The sequence below is a fragment of the Microcebus murinus genome, chromosome 17 (genome assembly GCF_040939455.1).
Source record: "Microcebus murinus isolate Inina chromosome 17, M.murinus_Inina_mat1.0, whole genome shotgun sequence".
NCBI lineage: Eukaryota > Metazoa > Chordata > Mammalia > Primates > Cheirogaleidae > Microcebus > Microcebus murinus.
In genome coordinates this window covers 46,942,540-46,957,941 of record NC_134120.1, presented here as the reverse complement: position 1 = coordinate 46,957,941, position 15,402 = coordinate 46,942,540, and the positions used below count along the sequence as shown (strand labels likewise).

General features: G+C 36.4%; 1 protein-coding gene across 4 annotated transcripts in view; it reads left to right on the top strand.

Annotated features, from left to right (window-relative positions):
* The window catches only part of THOC1 (THO complex subunit 1), a 59,916-nt gene that overhangs the window by 9,996 nt on the left and 34,518 nt on the right, over nucleotides 1-15,402 (top strand). For 2 of the 4 annotated variants that reach the window (XM_012746082.3, XM_075993610.1), the window contains exons 7-10: nucleotides 788-883; nucleotides 5,491-5,535; nucleotides 10,440-10,522; nucleotides 11,918-11,991. In XM_012746082.3, coding sequence (XP_012601536.1) covers nucleotides 788-883; nucleotides 5,491-5,535; nucleotides 10,440-10,522; nucleotides 11,918-11,991 — 298 coding nt within the window. The remainder of the gene's footprint in view (nucleotides 1-787; nucleotides 884-5,490; nucleotides 5,536-10,439; nucleotides 10,523-11,917; nucleotides 11,992-15,402) is intronic. The other 2 variants (XM_012746083.3, XM_075993611.1) reach the window with 1 other exon arrangement.

Genomic DNA, 15,402 nt, shown 5'->3' with positions numbered 1-15,402 from the left:
GGCCCAGCTGATTTTTAAATTTTTTGTAGAGACAGGGTCTCACTGTGTTGCCCAGGCTGGTCTTGAACTCCTGGCCCCAAGTGATCCTCCTGCCTCAGCCTCCCAAAGTGCTAGGATTACAGGCATGAGCCCCTACACTCGGCTGAGTATCTTAATTTTTAATTAATAGTCTGGTTTATTAAAATAGATCATTTACGGCCGGGCGCTGTGGCTCACGCCTGTAATCCTAGCTCTTGGGAGGCCGAGGCGGGCGGATTGCTCGAGGTCAGGAGTTCAAAACCAGCCTGAGCAAGAGCGAGACCCCATCTCTACTATAAATAGAAAGAAATTAATTGGCCAACTGATATATATATAAAAAATTAGCCGGGCATGGTGGCGCATGCCTGTAGTCCCAGCTACTCGGGAGGCTGAGGCAGAAGGATCACTCAAGCCCAGGAGTTTGAGGTTGCTGTGAGCTAGGCTGACGCCACGGCACTCACTCTAGCCTGGACAACAAAGCGAGACTCTGTCTCAAAAAAAAAAAAAAAAAAAAAAAATAGATCATTTACTTTAAACTATTTTTCTTCCAGGTATAATGAAAATAAAAAAAAATTTAGTAAAATTTATCTTGTTCCTGCTGAGCTTGTTTTCTTAATTTATAGTACTTTTTTGTGGCAATGGTTTCTACCCCCTTTTTGAAGACTGCTCTTTAGGAAAATACTCTTGACAAACTGATTAAAATATGGTATGGTTGTAATGAACATAGAATGATCTTTTCTGTGTAACATTCATTTCCATATGTTGTTAGATCTCTTAAGAAGATTATCTAAATCCCAGAATACAGTCTTCTGTGGGCGAATTCAACTCTTTTTGGCTAGGCTTTTCCCTCTATCCGAGAAATCAGGTAAGCTTTTATACATTAAATAAATTCTCTGTGGGAAAATCTTTTTCAGATTTTAATGGCTTAAAGTCTGTCATAATGATAATGAGAAAAATAGTTCTAAAAAGTTGAAAGATATAGAAAATGGTCACTTTATTATCTTTTGATTGTAAATAGTTATACCAGTTGTATAATACATGTAATCCTGAAAGAAAGCCATTGATTATTTAAGTTCAAAGCTTGTTAATAATAATATGCAGTTGAGTCATACTGAAATATGTAGATCATGTCTATATTTCATTTTATAACGTATGCTTATTTTTGTTTCACTTTCCCTCAGTTATTACTGTTTAGCCATATTTACTTTCTTATTTTTTACAAATTTTTATTATAAAATAACACTCATGTAGAAAAGTGCATAAAACAAATATTTAGTATAATTATGAAGCAAACACTTGCATAACCACTGTCCAGCTCCAGAAGTGGAACATTGCCAGTTCTTCAGAGCTTTCCCCCTCCCCAGTCTGTTCAGATAAGCCAAATTTTAATATCTCTTTGCTTTAATTTTTCCTTCCTTAATATCAGGCTGCTATACCACCTACTTTATATATTGTGGATTAAATGAATTAAAATACATGAAGAACTTATAATAGTGCCTGCATGTAATAAGACCTATAGTATGTATTACCAGTGGTTTTTATGTGCTTTCTTTTGTCATTCTGTTGCTTTTTTCTTTCCTACCTATTTTATGTGTTCAGGGTTAATGTAGATTTATCACTTAATCACTTGCTGTATTTCTGACTTCCCATCTGTGATCATTTTCCCTGTTAGACTTTTGTTTGATGCAGGTATGTTTTGCCTGAAAATTTTTACTTATCCTTTATCCTTAGAGAATGGTTTCAGTAGATAGAAAATTCTAGATTGGCACTAGATAAAGGATTTCATTTAATGGAAAATAATCTCTACTTTGTCTTCTGTCTTCTATTATTTTATAGACAAGTCCCATTTCAGTCTCACATTTTAAAGATAATCTAGATTTTTTTTTTCTCTGCTCTTGAGATGTTTTTTCCTTTGATTTTCCTCAGTTTTACTATGGTATATCTAAGCATGAATTTCTTTTTATTTATCCTTCTTGGGATTGAGGGCATTTTGAATGTATGGATTAGTGGCTTTCATTCAGTTTGTAAAAATCTTAGCTATTATCTCTTCTAATATTGTGTATGCCTCTTTTTCTGGAACTTCAATTAAACATCCATTATACCTTCTCACTGTATCCTCTGTTTCTTACTCTTTATATATTTCTCATCTGTCTTCCTCCATCATATTCTAAATAATTTCTTAAGAATTGTTTTCTAGGCCGGGCGCGGTGGCTCAAGCCTGTAATCCTAGCACTCTGGGAGGCCGAGGTGGGCGGATTGCTCAAGGTCAGGAGTTCAAAACCAGCCTGAGCAAGAGCAAGACCCCGTCTCTACTATAAATAGAAAGAAATTAATTGGCCAACTAATATATATATATAAAATTAGCCGGGCGTGGTGGCGCATGCCTGTAGTCCCAGCTACTCGGGAGGCTGAGGCAGCAGGATTGCTTGAGCCCAGGAGTGTGAGGTTGCTGTGAGCTAGGCTGACGCCACGGCACTCACTCTAGCCTGTGCAACAAAGCGAGACTCTGTCTCAAAAAAAAAAAAAAAGAATTGTTTTCTAGTTCATTACTTCTCTCCTCAGCTGTGAATAATCTACTAAATGAATTCTTAATTTCATTTATTATATTTTTCTTTGTATTAAATTGTACTTTTAACTTCCAGAAGGTCTTTTTTAAGTCTGCTATGTCACTTTTTAATTTCTTATTTCCAACTGATATTTGCAAGCTCGTTTTTTAGGTTTTTAAACTTCGTGAGCATTGTTATTTTATTATCTCTGATAATTCCAGTACCTTAAGCCTTTGTTGTATCTGTTTCTACTGTCTGTTTTGACTGTTTTCTTAACTCATGGTGTCTTATGTCTTTGTGTGTCGAGTTATCATTGGATGTTATATCTGAGGAGATACTGGAGATAATAATTTTGAGGCCTACATTAGATATCTTTCTCCAGATAGGATTTTCATTGCTTCTGCCATGTACCTTTCAGTGGAGTCTACTACCAGTCCAGGATTACCTTAATCCAGTACAGTTTAAGGCCTGTGATTCCCTAGATCATCCAGAAGACTTGGTACTAGGCTATAGTTTGGTTCCTTCCACCTGACAGTGTAGCCCAACAATTGCCCAGCTTTGAAGATGGTTGGTGGTGGGATTTATCAATTTATTACATTCCTCACTTTCCTTGGGCCCAGAGATTTACTTTTATCATCTTACCTCCAGGAAGCTACTAAAGGAGTGGTTCACTTTTGGAACTGATTCCTTCTGTTTGGCTGATGTCCTCTAGGCAAGAGTGGCTTTGTGTGCTGATCACGCATTGCTAATCTTTTTTGCCTTCTGGATTTTTACCAGATAGTTCTCACCATTTTGTCAGCTCTTTACTGGTTTTTTTGTTTGTTTGTTTTTGGGTTTTTTTTTCCCCGAGATAGAGTCTTGCTCTGCTGCCTGGGCTAGAGTGCCGTGGAGTCAGCCTAGCTCACAGCAACCTCATGCTCCTGGGCTTAAGCGATCCTCCTGCCTCAGTCTCTCCAGTAGCTGGGACGACAGGCATGCACCACCATGCCTGGCTAATTTTTTCTATATATTTTTAGTTGGCCAATTAATTTGTTTCTCTTTTTCGTAGAGACAGGGTCTCACTCTTGCTCAGGCTGGTTTCGAACTCCTGACCTTGATTGATCCGCCCGCCTCAGCCTTCCAGAGTGCTAGGATTACAGCCGTGAGCCACCACGCCCGGCCTCTTTACTGTTTTTAAGAAAATCATTTTCCTGTTTCATTGTCTACAATAGTGCTATGAACTTGGTGTATGCTCTATAAATATTTATAGAATTATTGTAATGTATCCAAGTTTTTAGTTGTCTTTAGTGGGAGGGTTAATCTGAATAATTTAGCCTTCCATTACTGGAAAGCTAACCTTTTTTAAATTAATTTTTTAACAACTTTATTGAAATGTAAATTTGCATATACAACTCACCAATTTGAAGTGTACAGTTTATTGTTTTTTTTTTTTTTTTTTTTTTTTTTTTTTTGAGACAGAGTCTCGCTTTCTTGCCTAGGCTAGAGTGAGTGCCGTGGCGTCAGCCTAGCTCACAGCAACCTCAAACTCCTGGGCTCAAGCAATCCTCCTGCCTCAGCCTCCCGAGTAGCTGGGACTACAGGCACGAGCCACCATGCCCGGCTGATTTTTATATTATATATATTAGTTGGCCAATTAATTTCTTTCTATTTTTATGGTAGAGACGGGGTCTCGCTCAGGCTGGTTTTGAACTCCTGACCTTGAGCAATCCGCCCGCCTCGGCCTCCCAGAGTGCTAGGATTACAGGCGTGAGCCACCTCGCCCGGCCAGTTTATTGTTTTTTAATTCACTTGGTTGTGCAATCATCACCACAGTGTAATTTTAGAACATTTTTTCCTCTAAAAGAAACCCCATGGCCATTAGCTGTCATTCCCCATTTACCTCAATCCTTACCCAAGTCCTAAGTAACCACTAATCTACTTTTAGGTCTCCATAGATCTTCCTATTCTGGGCGTTTAATATAAATGGAGTAATACAATATGTGGTCTTTGTGACTAACTTCCTTCACCTAGCATAAATGTTTTCAAGGTTCATTTATATTGTAACCTATATCAGAATTACATTCCTTTTTATGGCCAAATAATATTCCACTATGGAAATAATACCACATTTTTTTTGTCTGTTCATCAGTTGATGGACACTTGGATTGTTTTCATTTTTCGACCATTAATGCTGCTATGAACAATTGTATACAAGTTTTTGTGTGGACATATGTTTTCAGTTCTCTTGGGCATTTGTTTAGAGTAGAATTGCTAGGTTATATGGTAACTCTAAGTCTTCATTTCTCTTGGGTATATATATATATCTAAGAGTAGAATTGTGGGGTCATATAATAATTCCCTGTTTAAATTTTTGAGGAACTGTCAAACTGTTTTCTGAAGAGCCAGTACCATTTCATAATCCCATCAGTAATGCATGTGGATTTCAATTTCTCTATATCCTTGATGATGCTGATATTATCTGTCTTTTTTATTTTCGTTATCTTAGTGGGTATAGAGTGATTTTGATTTTCATTTCCCTAATGACTAATGATGTTGAGCATCTTTTCATGTGCTTATTGGCCATTAGTATGTCTGTCTTGGAAAAATTGTCTATTCACATCCTTTGCCCACTTGGAAAATTAGGTTATTGTTGAGTTTGTAAATATTCTTTATATATTCTGGATATTAGACCTTTATTAGATAAGTAATTTGCAGATATTTTCTTCTGTGGACTGTCTTTTCATTTTCTTGATGGTATCATTTATAGTACAAAAGTTTTAAATTTATCTTTTTTTTTTTTCTGGCTTGTGCTTTTGGTTTCTTATCTAAAAAAAAGTTACTTAATTCAAGGTCACAAAGATTTACTCCTATGTTTTCTTCTAAGAGTTTTAGTTCTTACAATTAGGTCTGTGATCCATTTTGAATTAATTTTTTTTTTTTGAGACAGGATCTCACTATGTTGCCCAGGCTGGAGTACAGCGACTATTTACAGGTAACGATCAAAGTGCACTGTAGCCTCAAACTCTTGGCCTCAAGCAACCTCCTGCCTCAGTCTCCTGAGTAGCTAAGACTACAGGTGCACACTACTGCGCCCAGCATTTTGAGTTAATTTTTGTATATGGTATGAGGTAGGGATTCAGTTGTTTTTTTTTTTCATGTAGATAAGAAGTTGTCCAAGCACCATTTGTTGAAAAATTATTCTTTCCCCCACTGAGTTGGCATCCTACCTCCTTTATTTATACCTTCAAAATATCAAGATTATTGCCACGTTAGAGCCTTGGCACTAACTCTTTCCTCTGTCTGTAAACCTTTTGTTCATTATTATCACATTACTCACTTTTGCTGATGCTCAGTCTCAGTTTAAATTTCCCTTCCTCCGAGAGACTCTCTTTGAATACTTAATCTAAACCCATTATTACCACACGATTTCAAATCTCTTTTTAGCATTTAACACGATGTGGTTTTTTCAGTGTGTTTTTGTTGTTCACTTCTGTATTCTCTGTGTCTAGAACAGTGCCAGGCACCTACTCACCATTTAAATATGTGGTGAGCAGAGTCTGGATGTGGTGACTCATGCCTGTAATCCTAGCACTTTGGGAGGCCAAGACAGGAGGATTACTTGAAGCCAGGAGTTTGAGATCATCCTGAGTAAGAGCAAGACCCAGTTTCTACAAGTAGAAATGGTGATAAATGTCTGTGGTCTCAGCTACTCAGGAGGCTGAGGCAGGAGGATCACTTTAGCCCAGGACTTTGAGGTTACAGTGAGCTGCAGTGACACCACTGCACTCTATCTGGGGTGACAGAGTGAGACCCTGTCTCAAAAAAAAATGTGAATAGATAGAAATGTGAAATGAAATGACATATGTCCCTTATAGGCATTAACTTGTAATTTCTTTCTCTGGAAGTTACAGAAGACATAAGAACAAGGTTGTAATTCCAAGGCATTCTTTTATCCTTCCTGGTTGCCTCCAGGCCCAACCCTTATTATTTTGTTGAAACATTTTAGACCTCTTTTTCATTATAGTACATTCTTAGATTGGCAAGACATATAGAAAATACTTTTTTCTTTCATTCACTAGTTGAAAAACTAACAATATATCATTAAAGGTATCTTAGACCATATATATTTTAATAAGTTATACTTTGTACTTTAATTTTTAAATTGTAGGGGCCAGGCATGGTTGCTCATACCAGTAATCTTAGTACTTTGGGAGGTCAAGGTGGGAGGATAACTTGAGGCTAGGAGTTTGAGACCAGCTTAGGCAACATAGCGAGACCTGTCTCTACAAAAAATTAAAAGATCAGCTGAGCGTGATGGTGCATACCTATAGTCCCAGCTACTTGGGAGTCTGAGGCAGGAGGATCACTTTAGCCCAGGAATTTGAGGCCACAGTGAGCTATGATGATGCCACTGCTCTCTAGCTTGGGCAACAGAGCAAGACCCTGTCTCAAAAAATAAATACAAAGGAATACAGCCTTATTTCAGGAAATTTGGAAATGAAGAAAAAGAAACTTCATAATCCTACCACCCTAACACAAACTAGGTTGGCATTTTGGGGTAGTTTCTTATAGTAATTTTTCCCTTTTTTCTTCTTAACATTTAGTAGATCCTTAACATTTACTAGGGTATGTCCCAAGACCAAGACCCTCAGAAAGCTATTTTAGCTATATTTAGACCCTCCATGTAGTTTCCCCATGGAATGTAGTACACTATGGCTGAAAGTTTTAACTCTAAATGAGAATTACAGCATGTCCTATAGTGAATAATAGAGAACAGACAGTAGTATTTTAAGTAGTCAATGATGAATGGTCAGCCAGGCTCATACACTAGCTTAATGTTTTGATCTAGCATCTATGCTTTTTTTATTTTTAAGTTTTTGCTTTGAAATAATTTTAGCATATAGTCCGTGGTGATAAAAAAAACTCACATTGTTGTGCAACCATCACACCCTCCATCTCCAGATATTTTCATCATGCAAACCCCCAAATCTGTACTCATTATATAATACCTCCATAACCCCCTCTCCCCACTTTTCCAAAGAGCCTAGTTTCTTTTATTTAAGAATGGTAGTTAGAGCCAAGATCTGGGCCCTAAATGTGCTCTATGCCATTGGAGTATGACTGCTTCTAGACTCTCTCAGTAGACAGCAAAAAAAGATATATATGTATACTAACCATACACATCTATATTTATTTCAGTGTCATATTTTTTTTTAATAAATAGCAACAAAAATCTTGAGCTCATACTGATTTCTCTGAGTCGAATCCAGTACCAATACACCTGCTTATTTTTAACTTATTTCTCTGACACTAAGATACTTGGCTCTCATTAACCATAATATATTTATTTATTATATACCCTTTTTAATTAATTTACATTTGTGCTTCATCAAAATCATAAATTACTCTCTATTGCATTCTATGGAATTGTTCTTGAATATCATGAATAACAAGGATCAATTCTATTTGTTACCATAATGTATATAGAATTTTGTGTAAGGGCCATACCTCAGAGATGTTGTGAGTTTGGTTCTAGACCACTGCAATAAAGCGAATATCGCAATAAAGCAAATCACACAAATTTTTTGGTTTCCCAGTGTGTATAAAAGTTACATTTATGGTATACTGTAGTCTACTAAGTATGTAATAGCAGTTTGTGTAAAAAGTAATGTACATACCTTAATTAAAACATACTTTATTGCTAAAAAAGCTAATGATCATCTGAACCTTTATCAAGTCATCAGTTTTTTGCTGGTCTTGCCTCAGTGTTGATGGCTGCTGACTGATTAGGATGGTGGTTGCTGAAGGTAGGAATGGCTCTGGCAGTTTCTTAAAATAAGACAGCAATGAGGTTTGCCACATCAATTAACTCTTCTGTTCACAAAAGATTTCTCTATAGCACATGATGCTGTTTGATGGTATTTACCTACAGTAGAATTTCAGGATTGAGGTTAGTCCTCTCAAAGCCTGTCACTCCTTTGTCAACCAAATTTATATAATATTCTAAATCTTTTGTTGTCTTTTTAACAACATTCATAGCATCTTCACCAGAAGAAGAGTCCATCTCAAGAAACCACTTTGCTCATCCATAAGAAGCAACTCCTCACCCTTTCAAGTTTGATCATGAAACTGCAGCAATTCATTCACATCTTCAGGCTCCACTTCTAATTCTAGTTCTCTTTCTGTTTCTACCATATCTGCAGTTACTTCCTCTATTAAAGTCTTAAATCTTTTAAAGTCACCCATAATGGTTAGAATCAACTTCTTTCAAATTCCTGTTAATGTTCACCTCCCATGAATATTCTTAATGGCATTTAGAATAATAAATCCTTTCCAGAAGATTTTCAATTGACTTTGCCTAGATCCATCAGAGGAATCACTACCTATGGCAGCTATAACCTTACAAAATGTATTTGTTAAATAATAAGACTTGAAAGTTGAAATCACTCCTTGATCCATGAGCTGCAGAATGGATGTTGTATTAACGGGCATGAAAACAGCATGTATATCTCCATCAGAGCTCTTGAGTGACCAGATGCATTGTCAATGGGCAGTAATATTTTGAAAGAAATCTTTTTTTCTGAACGGGTCTCAACAGTGGGCTTAAAATATTCAGTAAAACATGCTGTAAACAGATATGATATCATTCTAGGCTCTCTTGTTCCATTTTTAGAACACAGGCAGAGTAGACTTAGCATAATTCATAAGGGCCCTAGGATTTTCAGAATGGTAAATGAGCATTGGCTTCACCTTAAAGTCACCTGCTAAATTAGCTCCTAACAAGAGAGTCAGCCTGTCATTTGAAGCCAAGCACTGACTTCTCTCTAACTATGAAAGTCCTAGGTGGCATCTTTCAATAGAAGGCTATTTGATCTACATTGAAAATCTACTGTTTAGTGTAGCCATCTTTATTAATAATCTTAGCTAGATCTTTTGGCTAACTTGTTGCACCTTCTGCATCAACACTTGCTACTTTACCTTGTACTTTTATGTCATGGAGCTGACTTCTTAAACTTCACGAACCAACCTCTGCTAGCTTCCAACTTTTCTCCTACAGCTTCCTCACCTCTCTCAGCCTTAATAGAATTGAAGAGAGTTAGGGCCTTGCTTTGGATTAGGCTTTGACATAGGAAATGTGTGGCTGGTTTGATCTCCTATCCAGACCGCTTAAACTTTCTTCATATTAGCAGTAAGGCTGTTGTGCTTTCTTGTCGTTAGTGTTTTCACTGGAGTAGCTCTTTTCATTTCCTTCAAGAACTTTTTGTTTGCATTTAGAACTTGGTGGTTTGGCACAGGAGGCCTGTCTTTCAGTCTATCTTGGTTTTCAATGTGCTTTCCCACTAAGCTTAATTATTTCTAGCATTTGATTTAAAATGAGAGACTTGCAACTCTTCCTTTCACTTGAACTCTTAGAGGGCATTGTAGGGTTATTAACTAGCTTAAGTTTGCTATTTTAGATGGGTGTGGTTCGTGGTGCCCCAAAACAATTATAATAGTAACATCAAAGATCACCTATCACCATAACAGATATAATAACAGAAGAGTTTGAGATAGTGTGAAAATTACCAAATTGTGACAGAGAGACACAAATTGAGTATATGCTGTTAAAAAAAATGGTGTGATAGACTTGCTTGACATGGAGTTGCCACAAACCTCCAATTTGTAAAAAATGCAGTCTCTGTGAAGCACAATAAAACAAGGTGTGCCTGTACCCTGAAGGCATTTTTAAGAAGTGAATTTTTGAAAGGATTTAAAACTCAAATATGGGTATTAATCTGACTGATCTTTTTAATTATGAATTTAGCATTTTATATATTTGGTTATAACATGAAGTTATTTATTCATATACAAGTTTAAGTGTCAGTGAATCTACTTTGAAAATCTTTTTTTTTATAGGTCTTAACTTGCAGAGTCAGTTTAATCTGGAAAATGTCACTGTTTTCAATACCAATGAGCAGGAAAGCACCCTGGGTCAAAAGGTGAGGCTGATATGAAATCTTCTCACAGGACATATAAGTTTGTTGTTGAGATAACTCATTTGAATGGGCCTCTCAGTCACAGAGTCTGTCAGTCACCAAACATTTGAACACTTTATTTCCAGTTTATAGAAATAATATCTATTGTGTGTAAAAAATTGAAACAATGTTTAAAATAGAAAGTACAGCTACTCTGTAATCCAAGGGAGATTATGGTAGTATGTGGAGTAGCTGTAGTTTCTGTTAAAGTGGATAAATAAGGTATGTATACTTTATATTTTAATAATAGTAATCATAAAGTGGATTATAGAGTAGCTCTATATTCTCTTTTAAATACATTTGGATTTTTTACACAGAATACATATCACTTCTATAAATAAATGTTATTTCTATAACCAGTCATAACATTCTTTGTTTAACCATACCAGGACTTTTTGCATGTATATATAAACATATGTTGTTTTTTTCCAAAATTAGGTCATACAATACATAGTGTTCTGAAATTCACTTTCTTTCTTCTTTTAACTGATATATTTCTGCATTGGTACATTTAGATTTGTCTCAGTTATTTAATGGCTCTTGATAACTCTTTGAGTTTATACATCACAGCCCCTGTCAGTGGACATTTAGGTAGTCTGTAATAGTGAAAAGTTGTTAACAGTATTACAGTGAATAGTATTATATCACTGCTAAATTATGCAGGTATATCCTTAGGATAAATTCTGATAAGTAAAATTGTTGGGTCAAAATATATGCATATTTCAAATTTCGATAGCTGTTGCCTAGTTACTTCTCAAAAAGGTTATACCCATTTATACTGCCACCACTGGCACGTGGAGAAAGCCTGCCCATCTTCCCATGGCCTCACACCAACGTTGGGAATTATCAATTTTTTTACATCTTTGCTTAATTAATATATATACTTGAAAAATGGGTCATCTTTGTCTTAATTTACATTTCCTTGATTATTATTGGAGCTGAGGAACTTAATGTATATTGATTGGAATATATTTTTTTTCTGTGACTTGTCTATTCATGCCATTTGTCAATTTTACTATTGAATTGTCTTTATGATCGTATGTATTTCCAAAACATTTAGCCATAGCCCCTTCATTCCCAGAGAGAATCTACTAACTATATTTTGAGAAATACTGGTTTAAAACTTTCCACTGTCTTCATGACTATGTTATGTCATTGTCATAGTACTCTTGATGTCTTTGAACCCTGTCATTTAGAATTCCAGTTGCAGTAAAGTTTAACTATAGGTCTAGATAGTTAACTGTGACTAGAGTTGTCTAATAATGGTTGTCTAGGATTGTGTAAATGATCTATTATTTTAGCATTTATCTTCTGCGTGATGACTGCTTCATGAAAATCTGTACTTTTTTTTCCATTTAGCACACTGAGGATAGAGAAGAAGGAATGGATGTAGAAGAAGGGGAAATGGGAGATGATGAAGCTCCAACAACTTGGTGAGTTTTCAGAGCTTATGTTTTCTTGATTTACAAAGATAATCCCTTAATTCCCTATCAGATATTCTCTCTGGAGTGTGGATATGGATATGGACAAGGACGAAGGAAATCATTCTTTCATATTTTTCATATTTTTCATCTTTCTTTTTTTTTTTTTTTGGAGATAGGGTCTTGCTGTGTCTCTCAGGCTGGAGTGCCATGGCAATCATGGTTCACTATAACCTTGAACTCCTGAGCTCAAGTGTTCCTCCTGCCTCAGCCTCTCAAGTAGCATGCACTAGCATGCCCAGCTAATTTTTTAATTTTTTGTAGCAATAGGATTTTGCTATGTTGTGTGGACTGGTCTCAAATTCCCAGTCACAAGCAGTCCTCTCACTTTGGCCTCCCAAAGTGTTGGGATTATAGGCATGAGCCACCAAGCCCAGTCCCCTCCTTGCTCTTAATACTATTTCTTATCTTATCCTCTATAGCTCTGTGCTTTCTTTCCAAATACAGTAAGTCTTCACTTAACATTGTCTATAGGTTCTTGGAAACTGCAACTTTAAGTGAAACAACATATGACAAAACCGGTTTTACCATAGACTAATTGATAGAAACAGGAGTTAAGTTCCTAGAGCCTATTTCTGGTTGCAAAAACATCAACAAACATCTAAATAAAGACCAAAACATTTATAATATTAAACATTGAAATAAATTTGAGTTATATATACATTTAGGAAAGATTAATAATAACATGGCTGGGCACAGTGGCTCATGCCTATGATTCCATCACTTTGGGAGGCCAAGGCGGAGGATCACTTGAGGCCAGTTCTTGACCAGCCTGGGCATTGTAGTGAAACCCCATCTCTACAAAAAAAAATTTTTTTTTGAGACAGAGCTCGCTTTGTTGCCCAGGCTAGAGTGAGTGCCGTGGCTTCAGCCTAGCTCACAGCAACCTCAAACTCCTGGGCTCAAGCAATCCTCCTGCCTCAGCCTCCCGAGTAGCTGGGACTACAGGCATGCGCCACCATGCCCGGCTAATTTTTTCTATATATATTAGTTGGCCAATTAATTTGTTTCTATTTATAGTAGAGACGGGTCTCGCTCTTGCTCAGGGTAGTTTCGAACTCCTGACCTTGAGCAATCCACCCGCCTCGGCCTCCCAGAGTGCTAGGATTACAGGCGTGAGCCACCGCGCCCGGCCATCTACAAAAAAATTTTAAAAAATTAACCAGGTGTGGTGGCATGCGCCTATAGTCCTAGCTACTCAGGAGGCTGAGGTGCGAGGATCATTTGAGCCTAGGAGTTTGGGGTTACAATGAGCTTTGTTTGCACCACTGCACTCCACCCTGGCTGACATAGTGAGATCCAGTCCCAAAAAATAAAAATAAAAGATTAGTAAACATAATTACCCAGTTATTCTAGTTCAAGGTTATGGGTGGCCAGGATCACCAGCTCAGGGTTTAAGGCGGGAACCGACCTTGGACAGGCAGGACACACTATTCCATCACAGGGTGCACTCACAAATGCCCCCACCTTCACTCATTCTGGGACCATTTAGACATGCCAGTTAACTTAATGTGCACATCTTTGGGATGTGGGAGGGAACTAGAAAAACCAGAGAAAACTCATACAGATATAAGGAGAACATACAAACTCCCCATAGATGGTGGCCTCAGCCAGGAATCAAGTTTTTTCGCATCAGCATAATGACATTGAAAGAAACATGGTTATTTGAGGACCTGCCATGATTTCTTTCTAGTGTTTGTTAGAAGCAGTGAGGAAAAGAAAAGGGAAAATATTAAGGAAAAATTTCTTTCACTAGCACTTTTCCATGTGTCTGAGGTGACAAAAGTTGTCATCATCATTTGTAATTAAAATAATGTCCATTACTACCTAGAAGATCAAGAGTGGATTCGTATATCTGCACAGACAAATATACTCTTGACATCCCAGATTTCAAATTCAAACGCATTAGAAGTAGTAGTGTGGCTGTAGGCTTAACTCCAATATTCCCTAGTCCCAAGACTTTGAGCAAGTTACTTAACCTTCCTACAATTCAGTTTGAACATCTGTAAGATGCAATGATGCCACCTTCCCTCTACATTTGTTGAGAAGATTAAATAAGATGATGATCAGAAATGGTCTATTAAGGCACTTATTATAGTTGTTTATGTTATATGTAGTGGTAAATGTAAAGCACTTAGAACATTGTCTATTCAGTGTTCAGTAACTATAATTATATAGCTGTAGTTATTTTTCTAGAGACCTCTTTGTTCGTGTACATTATGGATAGAGTAGGCTTTTAGAATCTGGCCCAAGCGACATAAGGGCAAGTGGGTTGAAGATAAAAGTCACATAAGTGAAAGTGTAAATAGTCCCCCAAAGATGCTCTGCCCAATGCGGTTTTGTCTACTTAGACTCTGTAAGCCTGTGTAGACAGTTAGGCCCTATTGATTATGTTTGTAAACTAGTCACAGCTGTAGGAAAATCACTTAAACAAGATCCAGCACTCAGCTGGCTCTGTCTATTGCAATCACTATTTTTGAATGGAGGAAGAAAGCGTATGGGGAATTACTTTGTGAGCAGCTGTATCACCAGATGGTCTTAGGCACTGTAATTTACAAAGCAGAACACATGTACATACAATATGAAGTCCATTTCAGACTTGGCTCAAATATATCAATAAAAATTTTTGTATTACAAAAAATTCCAATGTGTAAGGTTCTATAAAATAGTTCAACATTTTAAAAATATGTCAAGTTTTACATAGTATTCTGGTTAAAATAGTTAAAAGACAATCTATTTTAGATAGTAACTGTTCTTCTAATTTGTTGTTATTTGCAAATACAGTAAATGGTTTTATTTGCTGTGTGTGGAAAAATAGAAAATCCAGAAGTTTCTGGGGAATGGTGAAGGTGGAAGGCAAACTGCAGTTGGTTAAGGAATTAATAGAAGGTAAAGAAATGGTGACATGGAGTACAGACAACTTTGAAGTTTATTTAGCGATGAAGGAAATGAGAGAGACAAAATTTCCCGTTACATTTTAAGAAGTATTTATTATATTCAATCTTATATGTTGTAACTGAGTAACATTGTGTCTAATCTTATGTGTATGTATATACACACACATTTTATGTATATATAATCTTCAGAATGAATTTTGTGTCAAAAACATTCTTTTTAAGTGTATAGAACAATACAAATACTGGTTCTTGGTCATATTTCATGGAAAAATAATTTATATAGTGCTTTTCTTTTTTCAACTTTCATATTTTAGAAATGTTCTTTCTGCGATTTTTTAAAACTCAATCCACAGAAAACTCAGACATATAATCTTATTGCTATAAGTCAATGAAGTTACTTTAATTGTTGAGAGAGTCAATGTTCAGTTAATTGTTTTTCTGTTTTCAGAGTTGTTGCTGGGGAAGA